This window comes from Podarcis tiliguerta, assembly GCF_965153285.1.
Source record: "Podarcis tiliguerta genome assembly, chromosome: 16".
In the NCBI taxonomy this organism is placed as follows: Eukaryota; Metazoa; Chordata; class Lepidosauria; order Squamata; family Lacertidae; genus Podarcis; species Podarcis tiliguerta.
In genome coordinates, this window is record NC_139549.1 from 32,347,277 (window position 1) to 32,372,056 (window position 24,780).

General features: G+C 47.6%; 3 protein-coding genes across 3 annotated transcripts in view; 1 reads left to right on the forward strand and 2 right to left on the reverse strand.

The window, feature by feature from the left end:
• Nucleotides 1–15,348, reverse strand: part of LOC310667177 (uncharacterized protein) — a gene marked incomplete at its 3' end in the record, with an annotated part of 50,286 nt that extends 34,938 nt beyond the window's left edge. Inside the window, exon 1 of the mRNA XM_083418897.1 lies at nt 15,318–15,348. Within this exon, the coding sequence (XP_083275023.1) occupies nt 15,318–15,328 (11 nt within the window). The 5' untranslated portion in view covers nt 15,329–15,348. The remainder of the gene's footprint in view (nt 1–15,317) is intronic.
• LOC310667143 (uncharacterized protein) lies at nt 7,940–9,826 on the reverse strand (the record flags this gene model as incomplete). Its single annotated transcript, XM_083418869.1, has 8 exons — nt 7,940–7,985; nt 8,088–8,139; nt 8,455–8,559; nt 8,793–8,876; nt 8,977–9,085; nt 9,209–9,288; nt 9,457–9,628; nt 9,729–9,826. The coding sequence occupies 8 exons, from the start codon at nt 9,824–9,826 to the stop codon at nt 7,960–7,962; spliced, it is 726 nt and encodes a 241-aa protein (XP_083274995.1). The 3' UTR covers nt 7,940–7,959.
• Nucleotides 15,349–19,384: 4,036 nt separating the features above from the next.
• On the forward strand, nt 19,385–22,075 carry LOC310667267 (pseudouridylate synthase 1 homolog). Its single transcript, XM_083419103.1, has 4 exons — nt 19,385–19,572; nt 20,340–20,579; nt 21,368–21,505; nt 21,884–22,075. The coding sequence occupies exons 2-4, from the start codon at nt 20,538–20,540 to the stop codon at nt 22,058–22,060; spliced, it is 357 nt and encodes a 118-aa protein (XP_083275229.1). The 5' UTR covers nt 19,385–19,572; nt 20,340–20,537; the 3' UTR covers nt 22,061–22,075.
• The last annotated feature ends 2,705 nt before the right edge of the window (nt 22,076–24,780 follow it).

A 24,780-nucleotide genomic window follows, 5' to 3' on the forward strand; every position in this document is an offset into this window, starting at 1 on the left:
GAAAAAGCTTTCTGACCTCTGAACTATCCTTCTGTACAAAAGTAAATTTTGCAGTCATTGCTTTACCCACGATTGCTCCTGGCATGTGGCGATTTGTGCAGAAGGGAAGGCACCCCTCAGGCTCAAAGAGGTACCCCAGCCCTGGTTCACAAAACAGGAAATGAGAGGGCATACTATGCATTGAAAGCATATCTCCCTCACCCACCTGCTTTCTGGGAACTGTGGCTTACCCAGAGAGCTACAGTTCCAGCACCCTTAAGCAAACTACAGCTCTTGGGATTATTGGAGGAGAGTGGTGTGCACTAAACGCATGGCACCCATGGCAGGCTTTGCAATCTCCCCTAAACAGCTTCCTCCTCCTGCAGTTCCACAGGTCGGTTTGGAGGTGCAGGCTGCCCTTCTGCTGCTCAGTCCTAGCACTTTGGGGAAAGAAGGTAAGATTCTTGCAGTGGCAAAAGAAGCTCCATCTGCACCAGTCTCAAAAACGGCCTCTTTTTTCACTTGCTCCTTCAGCTTTTTCAGACAAACCATTGGATGTTTATACTGATCGGATTACATGCCGATTACATATGAAATCCGCCTTTCTACTAGCTGGCACAGTGAAGGTTACACAACCAATTAGAATAGGTGCCGATTTGCTTGGCCATATGGCTTTTGGGTTATCCAATTCCCCCCCCCCCTGTCTCTTAACTGCAGTTCTTTGCTGTTTCCTATGCCCCTTCCAGCTAATCTCTGCCCTGCTTTCTTTTCTGCCTCATTTCTTTTATGTTGCTGCCGCCAATCATTTCTGGGTGCAACTTTCTCTTCTGTCTGAGGGCAATTTACCGTATGTTTCGCCCCATAGGACGCACTTTTTCCCCTCCAAAAATGAAGGGGAAATGTGTGTGCGTCCTATGGGGCGAATGCAGGCTTTCGCTGAAGCCTGGAGAGCGAGAGGCATCGGTGCGCACCGACCCCTCTTGCTCTCCAGGCTTCAGAAAGCTATCCGCAAGCCTTGCAAGCCCTGTGGGAGTTCCCACGGGCTCACAAGCCTTGCGGGCAGCAGCCTGCCGCCCGAAGCACGGGGAGCCCTCCGGAGGACTCCCCGTGCTTCGGGCGAGTGTCCCCAAGCCTCGCGCGCCAGGCTTGGGGCGGCAGCCTGCCGCCCAAAGCACGGGGAGCCCCCTGGAGGACTCCCCGTGCTTCGGGCGAGTGTCCGCAAGCCTTGCGCGCCCGACGAGAGGTCCCGCCGAGCGCGCGAGGCTTTGGGTGGCAGCTTGGCGCCCAAAGCACGGGGAGCCCTCCGGAGGACTCCCCGTGCTTTGGGCGAGTGTCCGCAAGCCTTGTGCACCCGACGGGAGGTCCCGCTGAGCGCGCGAGGCTTGGGGCGGCAGCTTGCCGCCCGAAGCACGGGGAGCCCCCTGGAGGACTCCCCGTGCTTCGGGCTAGTGTTGGTAAGCCTTGCGCGCCTGGCGGGAGGTCCCGCCGGGCGCGCGAGGCTTGGGGCGGCACCCTGCCGCCCGAAGCACGGGGAGCCCTCCGGAGGGCTCCCCTTGCTTCTGGCGGGTGTCCGTAAGGTTTGGGGCGGCAGCCGCAGCTGGGGGGGGGGAATAAATTTTTTTTATTCATTTCCCCCTCCCCCCAAAAAAACGAGGTGCGTCCTATGGGCCGGTGCGCCCTATAGGACGAAAAATACGGTATTTGGAAGAAAGTCTCTTTGCACTTCGTGGGGTATGCTTCTGTGTTGGAGTGCCTGAGACTAAGGAACACAGGCTGGAATATCCTTTATTATTCACTTGTGGGATCGCTGATTGTTGAAGCGCATTGTTAGCTGCATTCGGAAGTGAAGTTTAGCTGGAGTGCAGTAGCAATCTAACGATGCCCTGAAACCACAGGCATTTTCCTTATTTTCAATAGGAAACAATGATAGAAGGAAGCGTCAGCAGATTTTATGCAATGCTTAAACATTGAACATGGGCTTTTTTAAAAAATGAGCAACATGACTCTAGATCTGAAAAACTAATAGGCAGAATATGTGGCCCTGGTCTAATGATAGGTGAGAACAGTGAACAGACCCTCCGTAGTTCTACGCTTCAGGGTTTCAGCAGGCAAAACAGATTTCGAAAATGTGTATTTTCAGCTGTGGTGCAGGTGTGCCTAAATTGATTGTGGGCATTTCCTCCCACTTCTGGTGAGCCGGGGGGCTCAGCAACGCAACTGCTTGTCTCCGGTGGAGGGGAGCTCCTCTTTCTCCTTCACAGAGCCACCATGCCTCCAGGCAATGAGAGTCTAAGTCCAACCCTGGCAGGCATGTCCAAAGTCTGTTTCGGGGCCTAATCCGGCCCACCGGTCGGTTGAATCCAGCCCCTAAAAATCTACAACAGCACTGACTGCGACATGGTCACTCCCTGATGGTGAGCAAAGAGGACCTGTAGCCAATCTAAGGTTCTGCACTTTGGCAGGAAGAACCAGCTGCACCAATATAAGATGAGGGACACCTGGTTTGCTGGTAGAGAAAAGGATCTAGGGATCTTAGTGGACCACAAGCTTAAGATGAGTCAACCTGAGAGTGATGCAGCAGCAGCAAAAAATCTTAATTCTATTTCAGGCTGCAACAACAAAGGTGTCCCAATGAATGGAAGACAATAAGACAATGAAATTCAAGACAGTAACAATTTATTGTGCATTTATTCATAATCCATTAAAAATATTTATTTTTATTCCATTCTCTTCCAGTTCTTTTTCTTCTTGGCACGTGGAGTTACACAGGGAGTAGATCATATATCCTAAGGAACGGAAAAGCCTAAAATTCCGTGAGATCTTTTGAGGCAAAATAATGTTAACAATTTTCGGATCTCTCTCTGTCCCCTGCCCTGCCCTGTCTTTTGCAAAACAAAGGTGTCAACCCTGTGCCCAGACAGCAAGACCCTCCCCCCTGTCTCCCTGAGGTGGTCCAGAAGAAAGAAGAGCAAGGCATAAGGCCCCAGCTGGGCTGCAGGAGTTGCCAGAAGGAGGCCTACAAAATGCCACCCAGCCATCTTAGGGACTCCACTCTGCATCTGTGTAGGGTTTACTCAGGAGCCTTTTCTTCCCCTGAAGCCATCCGATGAGATCCCTGTCAGTGTTTGTAAAAAAAAAAAAAAAAAAAGGAAAGGGTTCTGACCTCCCCTTGTCTCCTCAGACCCTTGTCGGCATAAAAGAGTCCACAAGAATACCCTTGCAGAGTGCTTTCTGCTTTTATTCTTTAAAGTCTTTGTGCAAAAGTGACTGACCAACTGTACACACCTCAACACTACCAGCTTTCACTAACTAACCAACCAGCCCAACACCAAACTAGCATTTCTCACTCTATATATACAACCCGGTGCAGACCGCTGACTCATGCTGACCCAGCTTTTTTGAGCATTAAAGAAACAGCTGCCATTTTAGCCGTGACACCCCTTCTGTTTCTTAAATGCGAAAAACCCCAACAGAAACAATACATACATACATACATACAGTACACTATATACATAAACCCAGTTTTGTCATCAATTCATTATGACATGTTGCTGGCAAAGGCTTGGTAAACAAATCAGTAATATTATCTTGTGATTGACAATACTCCAGTTTGATTACCCCATTCTGTACACAATCTCTAACATTTGCATGACAGATAGCAATATGTTTTGATGCGGATTTCATTATTTCCGAGCCCGCTAATCCAATGTACGATTGGCTATCTTCATACACTTGGATAGGCAAATCTACTTTACCATCTAGATCTTTTAGTATCTGTATAAACCACATGATTTCATTGCATGCTAGCGACAGGCTCCCATATTCTGCCTCACAGGATGAGGTCGCAACAAATCCTTGTTTCTTTGACCTCCATCCAAGTATGGAATTGACAAACATCATAACCATTCCACTTGTAGATTTTCTAGTAGCTACACAGCTTCCACAGTCCGCATAAACAAATACTTGTAGTTTTTCGTCTTGTGTACTATATATCTTCAAACATACATTTAATGTCCCCTTTAGATATCCGATAAGCCTTTTCAAAGCACACCAATCGGCAGTACTGGGTTTAGATACGCGTTGGCTCAGAACATTTGCAGCACATGCAATGTCTGGCCTTGACCACTGGCTTACAACAGTGATCCTATTTTTGAGTGATACAACTCAGGCTGATCAAATTCATCATCACACACTGTCTTTGGGAAATCTGGTGTCATGGGAGTCTGATCTGGCTTGCAGTTTTCCATGCCAAACTGCTCTATCAAACGAAGAATGTTCTCTTTCTGGCTCAATAGGAAGCTTCCATCAGCTCCTGACTTACTTCTACTCCCAAGTAATTGCTTACAGGCCCTAAGGCTTTAAGCTTAAACTTCTTTTCCAGTTGACTTGTGAGCTTCTGGATCTCATCTGTGGAACTCCCTGCTACAAGCAAATCATCAACAAAGACTAAGAGCATTAGATATTTGTTGCCTGCCCCCTTGGTGTACAGGCATGGATCAGCTACACTCCTTTTAAAACCAAGTTTTACAAGGGCTTCATTTAAACACTGGTTCCAACACCTTCCACTTTGTTTGAGACCGTAAAGAGCCTTTTTTAAAGGCCAGACTGCACCATTCCCCTCTTCAAACCCAGGGGGTTATCTCATTAACACTTCATGGTCTAAATTTGCATGCAGATATGCAGCATCAACATCAAAATGGTGCACTGCTAATTGTCTTGCAGCAGCAATAGAGAGCATTAAACGAAAAGTTTCACTCTTTACAGTTGGAGAAAACACTTCATCATAACTCTCCCCTTTAATCTGAGTGAACCCTCTGGCTACTAATCTGGCTCAAAAACGTGGTTCCCCAGATGCAAGGGTTTTCCTTTTATAAACTCACTTGCATGACACCAAACACTTTGTTACGTTTAAAAGAGTCCATTTCTTCTTTCATAGCTTGTTCCCACAAAGCACGTTCTCTAGGGGGGAAGTCTAAGACTTCATTATAACTTTGTGGTTCCACACAACTCACATTGCATATTCTCACTCCTCCTAGGGTCAAACGCTGAGGAGGTACGCCCTTGTTTGAACGCTGGGAACGTCTAGGTACAACTACTTCTTCTTCCCCCCTTGTCTCTGGCTCTTCTTCCTCTAGAGAAGCATTATCTATTGCCACATCTTTTGGAGAAATCTGTGCCTCCTCCTTGTCCTGCTCCTGTCTTGCCAATGGCTGAGAAGAAGCCTCTTCTCTTACTTGCAGAGGCAGTAGGCAATCTGGGTTGGCATGGATCGCAGTCCATCTGTCCTGGTCAGCAAAGTCTGGGCATTGTGACAGAACCACGCGTTCTGGGCATAAATTGAAACGCCACCCTTTGCCATAGGGCTGATATCCCACAAACCGCAGTCTCTGCGCTCTAGCCCCCCCTTTCTGGCGCTGAGCTTTGGGGATATTTACATGTGCCCAAGAACCCCAGTTATGGAGCATTGTCCACTCTGGTTCTTTCCCATACAACACAAGATAAGGAATATCTTTTATAGAGCTAGACCAGGTTCTATTAATCAAAACGTTTGCTGTGAGAAAAGCCTCACCCCACAGCCTATGGTTGTGACCCAATCCTGCATCCACTAGCAGGCAGTCCTTTACTGACTGTATTACAGCCCCACGTCTTTCACACAGACCATTTTCAGCAGGGCTATAAGGGTTAGTCAAACGGTGAGTGATCCCCTTACGTCGCAACCATGCTCCAAATTGTTTGTTCAGAAAATCTGCACCCCTATCTGTTTACAACTGCACAACAGGGCGAGCGAAGAGCTTTTCAGCTTGGGCAACCCATTCTCTGAATGTGGGGAAACACTCCGATTTCTGCTTTAACAAAAACAACCAACTAAATGTGATTTATCATCTGTTACCAGAAAAGCGTAGGGACGCGGGTGGCGCTGTGGGTAAAAGCCTCAGCGCCTAGGGCTTGCCGATCGAAAGGTCGGCGGTTCGAATCCCCGCAGCGGGGTGCGCTCCCGTTGTTCGGTCCCAGCGCCTAGCAGTTTGAAAGCACCCCCGGGTGCAAGTAGATAAATAGGGACCGCTTACTAGTGGGAAGGTAAACGGTGTTTCCGTGTGCGGCTCTGGCTCACCAGAGCAGCGATGTCACACTGGCCACGTGACCCGGAAGTGTTTCCGGACAGCACTGGCCCCCGGCCTCTTGAGTGAGATGGGTGCACAACCCTAGAGTCTGTCAAGACTGGCCCGTACGGGCAGGGGTACCTTTACCTTTTTACCAGAAAAGCATATCTGGCGCCCCCTTCAGTCTTCTGTGGAAAAGGGCCTATCACATCACAATGGACAAGTTCTAAAACCTCTTTAGACACTCTGTCACTTTTAGAAGCCATAGGCTTCCTCTTAGATTTGGCCATTTTACCTACATTGCAATCTAGGAAACAGTTAAAGCTATTTACTTTTAGGTTATTGCACACCTTCTGCATCTCTGAAAGCGCATGGAAATTGGCGTGACCCGGTTTTATAACCCATTTTCCAACTTTGCATGGCCACATACCTGAGTTCCATTCTTTATCAGACAACCATCCTGCGTGAACTTAACACTATACCCTGCTTTAATCAAACAGCTTACAGACGGTAAACAAGAGTCCAGACTGCTGACAAACAGAGTCTCTGGTAGAGTAGTGTTCAAGCACTGCAGGAAACATGTTCCCTGGCCATCAATCTTGCTTCTACGACCATCAGCAAGATAGATTGAGTCTTTTCCATCAGCTGGCTTCCCCAGGGTCTTAAAGTCCTCCCGACTGTTGCAGATAATCCTGCTGCTACCAGAGTCCAGCAACCATGTTCCTCGAGGTATCTTCCTCTCGAGAAAATGCAGACACAAGATGAGCAGAATGCGTGTTCTTCTTCCCTGAAGCGAACCCCTTCTGCTTACATTTCTGCATCGATTGCTGTCTCTGCTCCATGTCGTCTCCTGGAGGTCTTGCCCTGCATTGACGTTGGAGATGCCCGGCTTGGCTGCATCTGTAGCATCTCCTCACCGCCATGGCCAAGTCCCAAACTTGGCATTGCCCCATTGGCAGATCCTGCTGCTGGCCCCCTCGGCTGTAACTCCTCCGCTCTTGGAGTTCAGCCTGTCTATCTGACCTTCTTTCTGCTTCTTCGGTCAATCTTCCAACCACATACTCAAGGGTCAGATCTCAGGGACGCATACTCTCCATGCTGTTAATCACAGGCAACCAACTTTCAGGCAAACTTGAAAGGATAATGTAGGTTTGATCAGTTTCATCCTAACGCTTACCTCTCTGCTGTAGTTGAAGAAACAGAGATTTCAGCGTTTGAAGATGAGTTGCCAAACTCTCACCTTCTTCTGTAACAGTCCTGAACAGCCTTTTGGTCAGAGAAATTATAGTTCCAGCAGTTTCTCTGACATGCATTGCCCTTAATAAATTCCAGCACTCAAACGCTGTGCTGGCATTTGCTACATGCAATAACTGAGAGTTGCTCAAACACAGCATAATTTGGGCACGAGCCCTTTCATCCAGCCGTCTTTTCTCAGGAGAGTCCCGTCTCAAAACCTCAGTTTCAACACAGTCCCATAGTCCATCTCTCCTTAACAACTGCTGCATTTTTATTGACCAACTCAGCCAGTTGCTTTCTGAGAGAAGCTCAAAGGGATGCCTCCCCCAATATTTACAACTTGGGAAGACTGGAAATCTGCCATCTCTGCTGGTGCTTGCTGAGCCCCTTCTGTGGGTTCTCCAGCAATCTCTCCTGACTCTCTCTTTAGAGTCCGACTGGACAGTCCTGGCTGGCACTCACCGGCTTCTAGCTGCTGCCTCTGTTGACCCTCAGGTCCTGCCTGGCTCTGCAACTGGTGTAGCCGCTCTGTGAGTGACCTACTGTGGTCCTCTAGCAGTTCAAACTGTTCCAGTAGCCGACGCTGAGTGCTTTCCTCATCTTCAGATCCTAGCCGCTCCAACGTCGCTGCAGACAGTTACGGCTATATGTCCTCAATGATGATGTCATCTGGAGGGAAGAGAATGAGAAGAGAATGCAAATGCAAATGAAAATGAGATTTCCCCACAGGCCTTTAGTCAAAGGCCGCTGTCTCCAAGGTGTGGGGCTTACCTTCTTTGGGCTTCCGGCGGAAGCATGCCAGTTCCGGCCGAATGACAGTCATCTGCAGAGGAAAGAAAAATTGGGGTCAGATGGGAGCAAGAGAGCACAGAAGCAGCGCCAAGTCAGGAAGGACAAGTCTCCCTCTGTCTTGGGCCCAACCCCTTGTTCCAGAGGACCTCCCTGGGCCCTGCAGCCCCCTGGGCAGAGGTGGAAGGGCAGCAGCAGGAAAGGGGGCAGGAAAAGCCTCTGGCCTCATCCTGGCCCCCAGGGACACACCCCGCAAATTCTGTGCTAAAGATCACATGGGGATGTGATCTTGGGGGGGGGGGGGATGGAAGTAACCAAAGAAATGAATAGAAGAAGGCAAGGTACTTACTCTGAGTTTGGGATACTTCCGGGCAATGGCCAGCAGCAAAGAGATGCTGCTGGCCGCAAGTTGTTGCGCCTCCCCACTTTCGCCCAGGGCGTATCCTCTGAGGTCCTGCAGGAGGAAAGAGCATTTCAGAGTCAGGGGCCAGTCTGGGCCAAAGCGGCCCCCACTGCCCCCACCACGGAGTCCCTGGCACTTCTGGACCATGAGGGGATGCCAGCTTTGGTCTTGGACCAAATTGGGGGCCAAATAGGCTCTGTGCCCCAGAAATGGGGCAGTCCGTTGGGTAAGGGAGGGGAGGGGGAAAACCCTAAAACCACCCCTGATGCCATAGGGACACTTACACTGAGAAGCTGGAGGAGGGTTCCAGGGTTGGGTGACTCCATAAGAAGACTGCCCAGCAGAAGGCGGAAGTGCCTCTTCAGTTCCTGCGGGAAAAGAGAGAAGAGAGTTTGAATGCTGGTTGGATTCTGCAAGGGTGTGGCGAAGAGGAAGAAAGAGAATGTGAAGTCAAAACAAAGGACATACTTCTCTCTTCTCCTCCTCCTCCTCCTTCTTGGCCCCGCTCAATACGGCCTCCAGCATCCTGTGCAGGATGGCACTAAGCATGTCAGAGGTGAATTTGGGCCTCATCGTGCTGCAGAAATGAAAGGGAGAGGGTTAGAGTCTCCCTTGCCCCTTTCTCCCTCCCGCCTGCTCTTTCCCCCTGGAGTTCTGCCCCCCCACCCACAACCCCATCGATGCCAAAGACCCCACTCACCTTAGCTGGAGGAGGGCCTCCAAGGCAAGGGCCAGGGTCAGGGGCCGATCCCTGAAGTGCTCCAAGGGCCCCAAGATGTCCTGGAAGAGAACAGAGGAGGAAAATCAGCTCCCACCCCAAACACCAGGCTTGGCTTTGCAGGGGAATGGCAACCCCATGGCCTAAGCCGGCAGGGTCCTCCTCCCCACAGATGCACAGCCCCTTCCCCCCACCTCCCTGTGGGGGTCCCTCACCCCCCCATCACTCACCAGAATTTTTTGGGCTGTCTCCTCCTTGGAGCACGTCAGGGATCGGAGCCCCCTGAGCTCCGCTGCCTGGCAGCTCTCAATGACCCCCAGGATGTACCGCTGTTCGTCCTCCAGCATCTGAAATGCAAAAGTCAGGCTGTCAGTTCCTTGTGAGGGGAGGGCTTCTCCACATCTGAGAGTGCAGAGTGGGGGGCAAAGAGCCCGGGGGACAGCGGGGGGGGGGGGCAGGTCTGAGGGATCCAGTCCCTGCTCTTGTTTTCTCCAATACTCACCCCTCGGGCTGGTATTCTGAACCGCAGCAATACTGCAAACAGAAGGACATGGGAAGAGGTGAGTCCTCTTTTGCATCCTTGGACCAGTTGCCCCCCATGCCCATCCCTGCCCTCCTCTGTCCAAAAAAGGAGGGCCACTGGCTTACCTGGTGCCACGGGCTGCTCTGTGTCTGGCTGGGGGGCCACCCTGTGGCAGCGCCTGAAAAGGCGCCTTAAGCACCTGATCCTAGAAGAGATGAGTGGAAAGAGTGACTCAGATGCTGGCAGCCCCAATTCTTGGGGGGTGTTTGGGGGTGAGGAGGGGAGTCTGGAGAATACAGTGAACCACTGCCGAATTGGCAGAACAGAAATACAGTGGTGCCTCGCAAGACGAAAAGAATCCGTTCCACGAGTCTCTTCGTCTTGCGGTTTTTTTCATCTTGCGAAGCAAGCCCATTAGCGGATTAGCACTATTAGCGGTTTAGCGGCTATTAGCGGCTATTAAAGGCTTAAGGGATTAGCGGATTAGCTGCTAAAAGGCTATTAGCGGCTTAGCGGGCTTAGTGGATCAGCTGTTAAGCGGCTTAGCGGCTTGGGAAAAAGGGGGGGGGGAGGGAAAAAACCCCGCAGGAACTCGCAAGACATTTTTGTCTTGCGAAGCAAGCCCATAGCAAATTCATTTTGCGAAGCACCTCCAAAATGGAAAACCCTTTCGTCTAGCGGGTTTTCCGTCTTGCGAGGCATTCGTCTTGCGGGGCACCACTGTACGTATGTGGAGTCTAATTGATCCTTGCCGGCGCACTCTGACCAATTCCTTCCATCTCTCTGCAGTTCAGTGACCTGAAGGGGCATCATCAGAGCCTGAAAGAGGCAGCCCAAAGCATGAAGGGCTGGCAGAGAGAGAAAGGAGGTCCCAAGTGCTCTGGGTTCAAGAGCTACCACCATGTAAGGGCCCAGAGAGCCTGGCCCCCTCATTCATGAAGTCAAGTAGTGTATAAATTTCATGAAGCATTGTTACCAGAATTTTTGGAAAGGGTGGCGGGGGGTTCCGCCCTCCACCAGGCACAATACCCCACTCCGACTGTACCCCAGATCAACACCTTCACGTCTGCAAATGTCCCCACATAAAACATCCTGACACAGTCCTTTCCTTTTTCTATTCCAAAGGCTGCCATAAATAAGGGTAGAACATTTGCCCTAATGAAGGCTGAGCCTTTCGCTCGCAAGGCGCTCAACCAATCAGCCTCAGACTATCCAAATATCCAATAGCAACCAATGAGCGCCACGAAACAGTGCCCTCCAGCACAAAGCACTGACAACAACAACAGAACAAAGCACACAGGCACTGCAGCTGCCAACCAGCCGTGGCCTCTGCTCTACAAGTAGGAATTCCCACTGGGAAAAGGGGAAAGTCAGAACCAGCCATGAAAAGCATTCTTGGTCCATTGAAACTAGTCTTTCAAGTTTCAGTCTAGGCTCTTGAACTACCAACCCAGCTGTACGCTTGTGAAACATGGATCACTTATAAACGCCATCTCCAACTCCTTGAAAGATTCCATCAATGGTGTCTCCGAAAAATGTGACACACCACTTGGGAAGGCAGGCGAAGTAACACCAGTGTCCTGGAAGAAGCAAAGATCACCAGTGTTGAAGCAATGATTCTTCAACACCAACTTCGTTGGACTGGTCATGTGGTTCGGATGCCTGATGATTGTCTTCCAAAGCAACGACTCTATTCCAAACTTAAAAATGGAAGGCGTAATGCTGGTGGCCAACAAAAGAGGTTTAAAGAGTATCTCAAGGCCAATCTAAAAACATGTTGTATAAACAAAATATAATACAAAAAAGAATAAGAGAGGCTAAAATCAAGCATTTACAAGAAGAAATAGGCAAACAAGGAAAATTATTAGCGAAAACACCAAAAAACGAGATCGCAAACCAAACCATTAAAATATTACAAACACAGCTCTCAACACTCTTAAATGATGAAATAGAAATAATAATAATAATAATAATAATATCTTTATATAAAATGGATGAACAAAAATCATTTGAATTTGGAAACAGACCAGGTAAATTACTTGCATGGCAGATAAAGAAAAGACAGGGAAAGACAAATAAAGTAGTATATGAAGGAAAAGCAGTGGAGACGGAATAAATAAATGCTTTGTAAAATACTTCACCAATGTATATAAAAAAGGTGCAGAAACTCGACAACAAATTATAAAATATCTTCAAGGAAAACAAATCCCAAAAATAGGTGAAAACAGACGGAAGCAGCTAAACGCACCAGTAACAACAATGGAGATACAACAAGCAATTTCCAATCTTAAACTGGGGAAGGCTCCATGTGCAGATGGACTATCCGCGATACACTACCAAAGGTTAGAAGATGCTATAACAATGCCTTTTAAAAAATTAATGAACGAGATCATGCAAGAAGGAAAAATACCAAAGTCGTGGCAAGAAGCCAATATTGTATTAATTCACAAACAAAGCACAGCTAGAGAATGAGTTAACAATTACAGACCCGTATCATTATTAAATAATGATTATAAATTGTTCGCGGGGATATTAGCAAATAGGCTGAAATCGGTCCTAAAGGATGTAATAGACCAAGACCAAGTAGGATTCCTCCCAAATAGGCATATAAAAGCAAATATGAGAATAGTAATTGATCTAATTGAATATTTGGAAATGAGACCCAACAAAAAAGCGACGTTTATGCTAACAGATGCCGAGAAGGCTTTCGATAACCTATCAAGATCGTTCCTTCAGGAAGTAGCAGAAGCAGTAGGACTGGGTGAAAACTACTGCAGAGCAATAAACACAATATATGAAAACCAGCAGGGATGTTTAATAAGAAATGGTGAAAAGACGGATCCTTGAAATATAGAGAAAGGTACCAGGCAAGGATGCCCGCTTTCACCGTTCCTTTTTATACTAACTTTGGAAATCCTGATTTTAGAAATAAAGAAAGAAAAAGAGATAAAGGGAATTACATGAGGCAAGGATGTTTTCAAAATTAGAGCTTTTGCGTACAATATTATATTAGCACCTGAGGAGCCAGGAACCAGTCTAATGAAAGCATTGAGGATAATGAATGAGTTCGGGAAAGTAGCAGGCTTCAAGATAAATATGTCAAAAACAAAACTTATGGTAAAAAACATACAGGAATTAGAAAAGAGCGAACTACAGGAGAAATTGGGTTTGGAAATTGTTACAAAAGCAAAATATTTTGGTATAGAATTGACGATGAAAAATATTAATCTATTTGGAAACAATTATGAAAAAGCCTGGAAGGAAATTAGAAGAGATCTAGAAACCTGGAGTAGATTAAAGCTGACATTAATGGGGAGAATATCTATAATTAAGATGAATGTTTTACCCAAAATGATATATTTGTTCCAAACAATACTAATAATAATGAAAGAAAATTGTTTTGATGAGTGGAGAAAAGATCTAACAAAATTCATATGGCAAACCAAAAAACTATGCATAAGGTATGAACTATTAACAGATAAAAGGGAGAGAGGAGGACTGGCATTACGAAATCTAAAATTATATTATGAAGCAGAATGTCTGGTGTGGCTAAAAGAATGGAAAACACTAGTATTTTAAATTTTATACTGGAAAACACTAGTATTTTAAATCTAGAAAGTTTTGACAGTAGGTATGGATAGCACGCCTACCTAACATACGAGAAGCTGTTTAAAGTCTGGAATAAACTTTAAAGTTTTAAAGTTTTACAGTTTTGGAATAAACAGCTATTAGAGCCACAAAGCCCTTTATGGATCTCTCCATTAGAAGCCCATGCAGTTAAACAACACAATATGAATCCGAACTGGGCAACATCTAGACAAATACTGGAAGAAGACCAAGGAAAGTTAAAATTAAAAACATATGAAGAATTAAAACAATATGGGATGGATAATTGGCAATATATACAATTAAAAAGTGTGTTTAAGGCAGATCAAAGAAAAGGTTTTGCCAAAGAACAATTGCTATTTAGCACCATTATATTACGAAACAATAGGAAATTATTATCAAAAATTTACACTGTATTATTAGACTATGATTTGATGAGGAGGTAAAAGAAATAATGGTCAAATGGGCACAAGATATCGGCCATACTATATATTTAGAACAATGGTAGAAACTCTGTTGTGAGGATATTCGCTTTGCCCACCAACCCAAACAGATAAGCTTCGGGATTTTTTATCAAGGGTTTGTTTAGCATTTTCTTAAGTTCCTCATGTATTATTCCCCAAAACTTCTTTATTTCCTTGCAACCCCACCACATATGAATTATCATTCCAGGTTCTTTGTTACATTTCCAACAAAGGTTGGATTTGAATTTATAAATTTTGGCGAGTTTAACTGGTGTTAAATACCACCTGTAAAACATTTAAACCAAATTTTCCTTTATCGTATAGCTGGTGGTAAAGCGAATATCCTCGCGACAGAGTTTCTCCCATTGTTCTAAATATATAGTATGGCCGATATCTTGTGCCCATTTGCCCATTGTTTCTTTTACCTCTTCATCCATAGCGATTGTTCTTTGGCAAAACCTTTTCTTTGATCTGCCTTAAAACACTCTTTTCTGCTCAGAAGGAAGATGGCGACCAGAAGAGGCACTTGGGACATGGCTAGGGGCAGCCATCATCCCTGAAGCATGAGACCAGCAACCATTCTGCTGGGGTGATCATCACTGCCCTCCTGGTCTCCGAGTGCCAGGCAGGTAGCCATCTCAAGGACAAGAGTGGATCTGAAGGAGGTGAGGACAGGTGACCCCACCTAGGCCCGAAGTCACCCCCCCCCCCCGCAACCAGGCCTCAAACTGTCCAAAATTCCTTTTCTCTCTTCTAAAAAATCCACAGCTAAAGTTTTCCTCTGTTTTCTCACAAGATGCTGTTGAAAGGCAAAATGTTACTCTTTTATCAGTACGAGAGAGCTTCAAAAAGCTAATGAAAATAGACTCTGACAAGCAAGCCTGAGAACTGAGTCTTATTTCACTCTAGTTGCAACATCTTGAACACGCTGAACGGCAAGGCTCCTCGACCCCCCCCCCCATGGCTTCTCATCCCCCTTTCCTGGGAAGAGTCCAAAAGAGTCCCAAGACAGGAGCTTTCTGTTCATGCTCAGAGGCAGGACTCTTGAGGAGGAGGAGGAGAAGGGGAGGGAACTGGAAGGGGAATATATATCTGTGCAAATGGCTGTGAACTCGTGCTTGTTTTGTGACTACATCACACTTGCTTCTTCTACCAGCCGGATGGCAGAATAAAGCTTTTTCTCTGAAACTATTCCTTGAGTGTCTGTTGACTCCCATTTCCCTTTCCCGGGCGCAAAGCTCTTCTCACCCAAGGCTAAAAAGGCTACAGATCCAACCTACATGGATTGGGGACTTGACCAGGACAATAGGGGGTACTCAGCTTGGCTGGGAAACAGGAACATGTGTATATTTTTCTTTGTTTTACTGAATGGGTGTAAGGTGGAGGTCAAGGGAGGGACAGGGACAAACCTGATACTCAGGTGTCCGCCAGAAAAACCTCCCAGTTTGTGACACACACCCCCCCCCCCCGGAGATGAAGAGAAAGGGATGCTACTTACAGTCTGCCCATGTCGTCCACACAAACACTAACTAAACCCTAACTATCTAAAAATAAAAATATATACAATGCACAGGTGTGCACAAAAACAAAAAAATAAAAAAATAAAAATATTAAAACAAAGAACAAAAAATAAAATAAAATAAATAAAAGTGTTAAAATAAAAGAATAAAAGAAAATCAAAATAGACCAAATCAAATAAATCAAATCAAAGTAATAAATGAAATCAAAATCAAAATAAGAAAACGAAAAAAAAAAACAAATCACTAAATCTCCACTCTCGCCAACTGTCACCGCCAACTGCCACCACCACCTCTCTCGTCTAAACTCTCCTCACTAACCCACAATGGCCGCCTGCAAGTCAGTGGCTTTTAAAGGAGAAGGAAGAGATGTCACAAAGGAGGGTGGGTCCTTGTCACCGTGGCAACCCCCCCACCAGGACCTGGCCCCACCTGGCCCTTCCTGAGTGGTGATGCTCCTCTGTCAGAACTCGGAGGCACCTGCTGTTCCGCCTGCAGAATGCTCTGATCCCAAACTCTCTAGCCCTACGACTGGCTCTGCCACGATAAATCCATTTGTTTCTAAGGTGCTTGGTGGCTCTCTTTTTCTACGTTTGCTGCGGGGGCTTGAGAATATGACTACCCGTCTGCACTCTGTGAATTAAGCAGGGGCATGGATTTGCAAGCATTTGTAACTTCTGCCACATAATTTTCAGGTGGAACTCAAATCGGGAGAGAAAAGGGTAAATGCAGCCTGCTCTTTCCATGTGGGGGGCACATTTCGTGGTGCATGCAAGATTAATGGTGGGCCATAACATTAAAGGCAGGCGCGGCAGGGACCTGTCCGGCCTAAGTGGGGAAAGGAACCATCAAATTCGCTCATAAAACCTCTCTGGCATGGGAGCACATGAATTCCAGAGCCATGGGCACATGAATGCTTCACAGTCTGTTGTTTTTCTGCGGAATTCACATTTGGAAATATGCCCAGTCGACTGCAAAGAGCACATACCTGCTTCTTTCCAAAGGAGTGCTAAAATCAATTAACAAGTCCTCAAAGAGGCAGGCCTGTTCCAGTCCCCACCTCAGATAGTCTCAAAGGGCGAGGAAGCCAGTGCAAATTTATCTGCAATTTCAGCAGAAGTTGTGTCTCTAGAGTGCAGCAGCTAACTTTTGGCTGACCAAAATTCTGGCACCTTGGCTGACTGTCCTGGAGCATGCACAGAAATCCTTGAGCTCCAAGGGGGATGTAGCATTTCAAAGACCGCAGGGCAAATGTGCCCCTGAGCGTATGCAGAATCCTTTTCCTCTGGTGAGGTGTGGGGAACCTTTAGCCACCCCAGCTCTTGCTAGACTGCAACTCCCGTCAACTCCAGCAAGCAGGAGTTCAGCAACATCTGGAGGGCCAAAGGTTCCCCACACCTGAGCTAGGGACTGTGCAGGTATCTGTGGATTCTGGAGTCCCAGAATTCACCTTAGGTATATTTTTTATGTTAGTGACTTCACCTGCCTGATGCTGCATAGGGGGTGACCTAGGATGAGATGGCTGGCAGGAACTCATGCTATGGCCTGGCTGACTTGCTTGCACAGTAAACGGAAGACGAGTTCTCAGTGTGTAATCTGATCACAGTGAAGAACAGTGGCAACTTCCCCAAATCTCTTGCTAAGCAGCAAAACTCTGTATTGCTGCGTCTGCCTGCTGGCGTTCACAGCAGAAAGCCATTCGTACTTCTGCTTCTGTTCTGGTCTCTGAATGGAAGCATGGTTCGTATCCCACTACTGACACCAGTGTCTGTTGACCCTCAGCTGTGGATTCCAGAGTTTTGCAGGAATGGGTAACTTAGCAGCATTTTAAACAGCTCTTGTAAAGTTGGAAAGGACCACAAGGCTCATCTACTCCTGAAATGCAGGAATCCTTTTGCCCAACATGGCACGGCTTCCACCCTGGGATTAACAGTCTCATGCTCTACAAACTGAGGCATATGTTCTGGTTTAAAATAAAAATAAATTCAGCTGATCTTAAGAAAGACCCTCAGCTGTGGATTGTTGGTTGACACTGCAGGGGTGTGTGAGAGACAGTACAGATCCTCCAAGTGTCTCTACTTTCCAGGGACAGTCCTGGATTTACAGAAGCCATTCTGGTTTCTGATTTGATCCCGGAAAGTCCCGCTTTTCCTTAGGATGCCCCTATTTTCATCGGAGAAATGTTGGAGGGTGTGGTATGATGTCCCTGTTTTGATCAGAGAAACGTTGTGAGGGCATGGAGTCGTGCGATCCTGGAGCTAAGAAGATCAAGTAACTATGCAACCTTTAGATGGCAGCTAAAGGCAGCCCTGTATAGGGAAGTGCGTAATGTTTTCTTATGTTTTTATGTATGTTGGAAGCCGCTCAGAGTGGCTCCGGCAGCCTTAGTCAGATGGGTGGGGTATAAATAAAATAATTATTATTATTATCATTATATTATATCATTAATATTATAATATTTTTATCATCCAATATTGTTGTTGTTTAGTCGTTTAGTCGTGTCCGACTCTTCGTGACCCCATGGACCAGAACACGCCAGGCACTCCTGTCTTCCACTGCCTCCCGCAGTTTGGTCAGACTCACGTTTGTAGCTTCGAGAACACTGTCCAACCATCTTGTCCTCTGTCGTCCCCTTCTCCTTGTGCCCTCCATCTTTCCCAGCATCAGGGTCTTTTCCAGGGAGTCTTCTCTTCTCATGAGGTGGCCAAAGTATTGGAGCCTCAGCTTCACGATCTGTCCTTCCAATAAGCACTCAGGGCTGATTTCCTTAAGAATGGAGAGGTTTGATCTTCTTGCAGTCCATGGGACTCTCAAGAGTCTCCTCTAGCACCATAATCCAAAAGCATCAATTCTTCGGCGATCAGTCTTCTTGATGGTCCAGCTCTCACTTCCATACATCACTACTGGGAAAACCATGGCTTTAATTATATGGACCTTTGTTGGTAAGGTGATGTCTCTGCTTTTTAAGATGCTGTCTAGGTTTGCCATCACCTTTCTCCCAAGGAGCAGGCATCTTTTAATTCCGTGACTGCTGTCACCATCTGCAGTGATCCATCCAATATTATTATTGTTCTAAGAATTTTAAGGTCTTACATATATAAAATAAATGTTCATAAATGTACCAAGCACCCCCTCATATCTATATACCACATGTCTGAAGCCCACAGAAAAAGCCCTGAAAGCATTTTGTCCCTTCCAAATTTACCTCAAATATTGTCTCCCCATTGTCTTTTTGCTCTCAAATCCTGTCTTAAGGGCACATTTAAAATTTCCGAAATTAAGTAGTTATCATCACAAAAGAATAGCCAGGTTCTCCAGGTAAATCCATGCAGGGGTTTCCTGCTGGCCCCTTCTCTGATGTATGAGGTATTGGGAGTGGTCTTGGGTTACACCCCTTCTGTGATGTATGTATGGGGCTGGTTTTGAGCTCCAGGGCGGGGAATTTCAAAAGTTTCTTCCTATAGGAGTTTGCCCACCATTGTTCTGGATCCCTCTCCCCCTTTGTGTGTGGGGTGGAGCACCCTGTTGCAACAGTTCAATAAAGATCAGGCTTACGAGCTGCTTTGCTTCTCACCATTCTCTGCTTGGCCTCTGTTATTTCCTCCTGCCGATAGAGAACCTAGCAAAGGACTCTAGATGACCTCTTGGGGACCCCAGAAGCGAAAAGGAGTTGCTCTTTTTCTTATAACAATATCATGGGATAGGACGTCCCTATTTTGCGTGGGAGAAACGCTGGAGGGTATCTGAGCGCGCACAACATTTGCCAACACTGCTGGACGGGTCCCGCTGCCCCGCAGCCCCAGCCGCTTCGCCCGGGGGGACGATGCCTGGGAGCGCGCATTCCCCCGCCCGCCCCGCGGCGCGCTCGTCCTCCCCGCCGGCTCCGGGCTCCTCCCCTTCGCGAAGCCGGCGCGCTGCTGCGCTCGGCCCCGTTCTGCCCCTCCGCGGCTGCCGTAGTCGGCCCCCGCCGCCGCCGCCGCTCTCCCTTCCCTTCCCTTCGCTCCCACGTGGTTGCCGGGCAGGAGCAGCTGCGGAGTAAGTGGCCGGAGCGGCTCTTGGCGGAGGGCAGGCGCGGGGAGCGAGGGGATCCCTTGGTGGAGGAAGGAAGGAGAGGGAGAGGGACCCCGGCTGCGCCCCGCTCGTATGCCCTTCCTTTCCTGGCTGCGGTCGGGGCGTCTGGCCGCTCATTCCCTCGGGAGAACAGCCAGGGGCTGGCGGCTGAACGGCATGGCTAGCGTAGGTATCGCCTCTGGATCTTCATCCGGGAAATCTTCCTTACAATATGACTTTGATCAGCTGGCGATTCTTCAGAAAGGTGTTCACTTCAGGGCGCAAGAAACTGCCTTGATGCGGAGCTAACTCAGGACTTGCAGGGTTTGAGAGAGGGGACCTGGAGATGCCACCGGGGGGCGTTCGGCATCATCGCCATCCTAGTTCTTACTATTAATTAAATTTCTATACCGCCCTTCATCCGAAGATCACTGGGCGGTTTAGGAAGACAAAGATTCATACGGTAATAACAAACCCAATCCATACAGAAAAAGAGATTCAGTGCAGATAAAAAGATAAGATGCATGCCACTGGACTACAGCCTTTTCCTATGCAACGTGGTGTTTCTGTTGCTTTATATTCCGTTCTTTTTTTAAAAGTGTAGTTTTACCTCTTTGTCCCCTGAATTGCAGGGATTCTTCTGTTGTTGATGCGTTACCTGATCTTCAGAGATGTGCATTGTGAGCTGCGACGAAGTTGCTCGTTTTAGCTTGGCGTATGGCATTGCGTTGAATGATGATGTCTGTATACGTATCTATATGTGAAGCAGAATTAAAATGCCTCCAAAACCCCCAGTAGCTCCTTTTGGACTTACTTGCTTGATTGCCTTAAGAAAATTGTCTTTTGTCAGTTGATTTTGAGTGATTGATTCAATATCTGTGCAAAGAAGGTTTCTGTGGCTGACGTGCCCTTTAAATGAAGGACTTCATTAGCTTTTGGATGATCTCTTCTAGTGCTTTGCAATGGCCGAGGAGTTGAGAACCGTGGCCGGCAACCAAGCCAAGAGGCTGAAGAGCAGCTGCAGCAACAACGAGGAGGCAGCGGAAGAAGCTTGAAAGCAGGAGGAAAACGGGCATGAACCGAAACGGATCAAGACCAGTGGGGAAGAGGTGGAGGACGGGGTGAAGAGGTTCCCCAAAAGGAAGGTTGTGATGCTGATGGCATATTCAGGGAAAGGCTATCATGGGATGCAGGTGAGTGGTTCAGGTACCTATGCTTGGGGAGTGTTTGTGGAGTTACCAGGCTAATTTGTCATTGGCCTTTGTTTAGGCATGTAGGTATAAGATGAGGATGGGGATTGGTGGTCTTGCTGCTGCTGCTGCTCTGTTTTGTCCACCTATTTATTTATTTAAAGCGGTGGGGAACCACTGGCCCTCCATATCTTTGAGGCTGGTGGGAATTCTAGTCCAATGACATTTGGAGGGCCAAAGGCCCCATGCCCTGTGATTCACACAGGTGAATACCACTGCTTCCCCCTGTGCTATAGGGAGCCTTCACTGCCTTTGTGACAGTAGAATTTGAACGCAAGGCTGCAGAGCGGAAGAAAAGCAGGGCGACTCCCATCTTGCCTCCCTTGAGAGACCATGTGCCTTGGGGTCCCCTCTTAGCCACCACTTTTAAGACTTGGTGTCTGAGTTTGCTTTCCTCCCTTCTTCCTCTCTTTTCCTCTCATTTCTTCCTCTCATTCCTCCCTTCTTCCTCTCATTTCTTCCTCTATTTTCCCCGCAAGTGCCATGTCTTCTAGATTGCAAATCTGAGGGCAGGGACTCGCCCACTACTGATGTTTGCAGGTTCTTCCTTTTAGCTAAAGGGCAGGCTAAAGAAACCAGACCAGTTACCACGTTAACACCTTTCTTTGATCCATCCCAGGCGCTTGTGCCTGGTCTGACTTCCTGATCCTTAGCTCATCCTTTGTAGCAGCCAGGCAGCTCCAGCTCTGGCAAGTGAGATGCATTCAATCGTTTCTTCTTTTTCATTCCAGCGCAATGTGGGGAATGCTCAGTTCAAGACGATTGAGGATGACTTGGTGACAGCCCTCATTCGATCAGGCTGCATCCCAGAGAACCACGGTGAAGACATGAAGAAGATGTCTTTCCAGAGATGCGCCCGGACAGACAAGGTGATGCGGTTTTGTGTGTGCGAATGGGAGTTTCAACAGCATGGAGTGTCGGTATTGTGGATTGCAGCCCTGGGGAGCTCCTGTCACACAGTGTAGAAAATACTGAGCTTGATGGGCCAATGGTCTGACTCTGTATAAGGCAGCTTCTTATGTTTCTATATCTGGCACCCTAACACATATGTAATATACATGGTCCCCAGGTTATGGTTCGGCATAGAGACCCTTGCATTCTTCAACTCAGTTCCATTTTGTTTGCTTTCAGATTATGCTAACTTCCTGAATCCATGCTTAGGACCCTCAGCCCATCACTGTCTGATGGAGACTTTTCTGGTTCCCTCCTCCCTGTTGATTTTAATCCCTACCTGTTGATCCACACAGGGTGTATCTGCAGCTGGGCAGATCGTGTCGCTGAAGGTCTGGTTGATAGACGATATCTTGGAAAAGATAAACCACCATCTTCCTCCTCATATACGAATTCTAGGTAAGGGAGTAAATAACAGGAGCTTTTGGTTGTGGCCCTTGATCTCGGTGATCTCACCTTTCAATCTTTCATAAGCAGAGCAATAGGGATGAGCCCTTCTCGCCAGCTTGTAAATGCATAGGCGAGGTGGGCCTTGGTGTTGAGGGTGCTTTGAGTTAAGCTCTGTGACATCAGAAGACCCCTCCTGTCCCCCAGGTGCAGGAGTAGCCAACCTGGAGCCATGCAGATGTTGGACTCCAGTGTCTATCAGCCCCAGCCAACGTAATCAGGGGTTAGGGATGATGGGAGTTCTCATCCAACCACTTGACTACCCGGCTCTTCTGGATAGACTCCAGAAGGGACCTACAATTAATTAGGAACGCCACGTTTCCTCATTGGTATCCACATGAGAACAGAGCATTTTAGAGCTCGTTAGATGACCAAAATCCTTGCCAGCTTTCTTAAGAAATGCCTTTACTGAGTTGCGTTTCCAAGTGATGCCCGCTGCAGTCTTGGATGGCCGCTATAACTAAGGTCCCATACACAGACAGACTTTGTATTTGTGGTCAACCACAGGTGAAAGACATAATTCATTATCTGTTAACCTGCCCTTATATAGGTTTCTGAAACCTTGGTTCTCAGGGACAGCTCAGTCGGTAGAGCATGAGACTCTTAATGTCAGGGTCATGCGTTTGAGCCCTCTGCTGGGCGAATAGTTCCTGCGATACAGGGGGTTGTGCAAGATGGTCCTCGTGATCTTTTCCAACTCTACAATTTTATGATTCTGTAAACGCATGATAGCAGAAAGGGTTGGGTTTCTTTTGAGTGACAGTAATATCTTTGTAACGCACAAAGTAACCCCTTCAGGCCTCCCAATCTGGCCCTCGAGACTCTCCCCAGGGCACACCCCTCCCCAGTACTGCTTTGCACCCTCCTTGAGTGCTTTGCCAGGCTAGAATGAACCCTGGGAATACCTGACTTGCCTGGATGGGGGTTAGAGAGGGGTGTATATAAACTATCGCCAGGGGTAGGCAACCTAAGGCCCGGGAGACGGATGCAACCCAATTGCCTTCTCATTCCGGTCCGCGGACGGTCCGGGAATCAGTGTGTTTTTACATGAGTAGAATGCGTCTCTGGGTTATTATTGGGGCCTGCCTGGTGTTTTTACATGAGTAGAATGTGTGCTTTTATTTAAAATGCATCTATGGGTTATTTGGGGACGCAGGTGGCGCTGTGGGTTAAACCACAGAGCCTAGGACTTGCCAATCAGAAGGTTGGCGGTTCGAATCCCCATGACAGGCTGAGCTCCCGTTGCTCGGTCCCTGCTCCTGCCAGCCTAGCAGTTCAAAAGCACATCAAAGTGCAAGGAGATAAATAGGTACCGCTCCGGCAGGAAGGTAAACGGTGTTTCCGTACGCTGCTCTGGTTTCCCAGAAGCGGCTTAGTCATGCTGGCCACATGACCCGGAAGCTGTACGCCGGCACCCTCGGCCAATAAAGCGAGATGAGCACCGCAACCCCAGAGTCTGCCATGATTGGACCTAATGGTCAGGGGTCCCTTTACCTTTTATGGGTTATTTGTGGGGCATAGGAATTCATTCCCCCCCCACACAAAATACAGTCTGGCCCACCACATGGTCTGAGGGACGGTGGACCGGCCCATGGGGAAAAAATGTTGCTGACCCCTGAACTATCCTACTGTAAAAAAGAAAATTTTGCAATCATTGCTTTACCCACGATTGCCCCTGGCATGTGGCGGCTTGTGCAGAAGGGAAGGCACCCCTCAGGCTCAAAGAGGTACCCCAGCCCTGGTTCACAAAACAGGAAATGAGAGGGCATACTATGCATTGAAAGCATATCTCCCTCACCCACCTGCTTTCTGGGAACTGTGGCTCACCCAGAGAGCTACAGTTCCAGCACCCTTAAGCAAACTACAGCTCTTGGGATTATTGGAGGAGAGTGGTGTGCACTAAACGCATGGCAGGCTTTGCAATCTCCCCTAAACAGCTTCCTCCTCCTGCAGTTCCACAGGTCGGTTTGGAGGTGCAGGCTGCCCTCTGCTGCTCAGTCCTAGCACTTCGGGGAAAGAAGATAAGATTCTTGCAGTGGCAAAAGAAGCTCCATCTGCACCAGTCTCAAAAACGGCCTCTTTTTTCACTTGCTCCTTCAGCTTTTTCAGACAAACCATAGGATGTTTATACTGATCGGATTACATGCCGATTACATATGAAATCCGCCTTTCTACTAGCTGGCACAGTGAAGGTTACACAACCAATTAGAATAGGTGGCGATTTGCTTGGCCATGTGGCTTTTGGGTTATCCAATTCCCCCCCCCCCCCCCGTCTCTAAACTGCACTTCTGTGCTGTTTCCTATGCCCCTTCCAGCTAATCTCTGCCCTGCTTTCTTTTCTGCCTCGTTTCTTTTCTGTTGCTGCCGCCAATCATTTCTGGGTGCAACTTTTTCTTCTGTCTGAGGGCAATTTACTTGGAAGAAAGTCTCTTTGCACTGCGTGGGGTATGCTTCTGTGTTGGAGTGCCTGAGACTAAGGAACACAGGCTGGAATATCCTTTATTATTCACTTGTAGGATCGCTGATCGTCGAAGCGCATTGTTAGCTGCATTCGGAAGTGAAGTATAGCCGGAGTGCAGTAGCAGTCTAACGATGCCCTGAAACCACAGGCATTTTCCTTATTTTCAATAGGAAACAATGATAGAAGGAAGTGCCAGCAGATTTTATGCAATGCTTAAACATTGAACATGGGCTTTTTTAAAAAAATGAGCAACATGACTCTAGATCTGAAAAACTAATAGGCAGA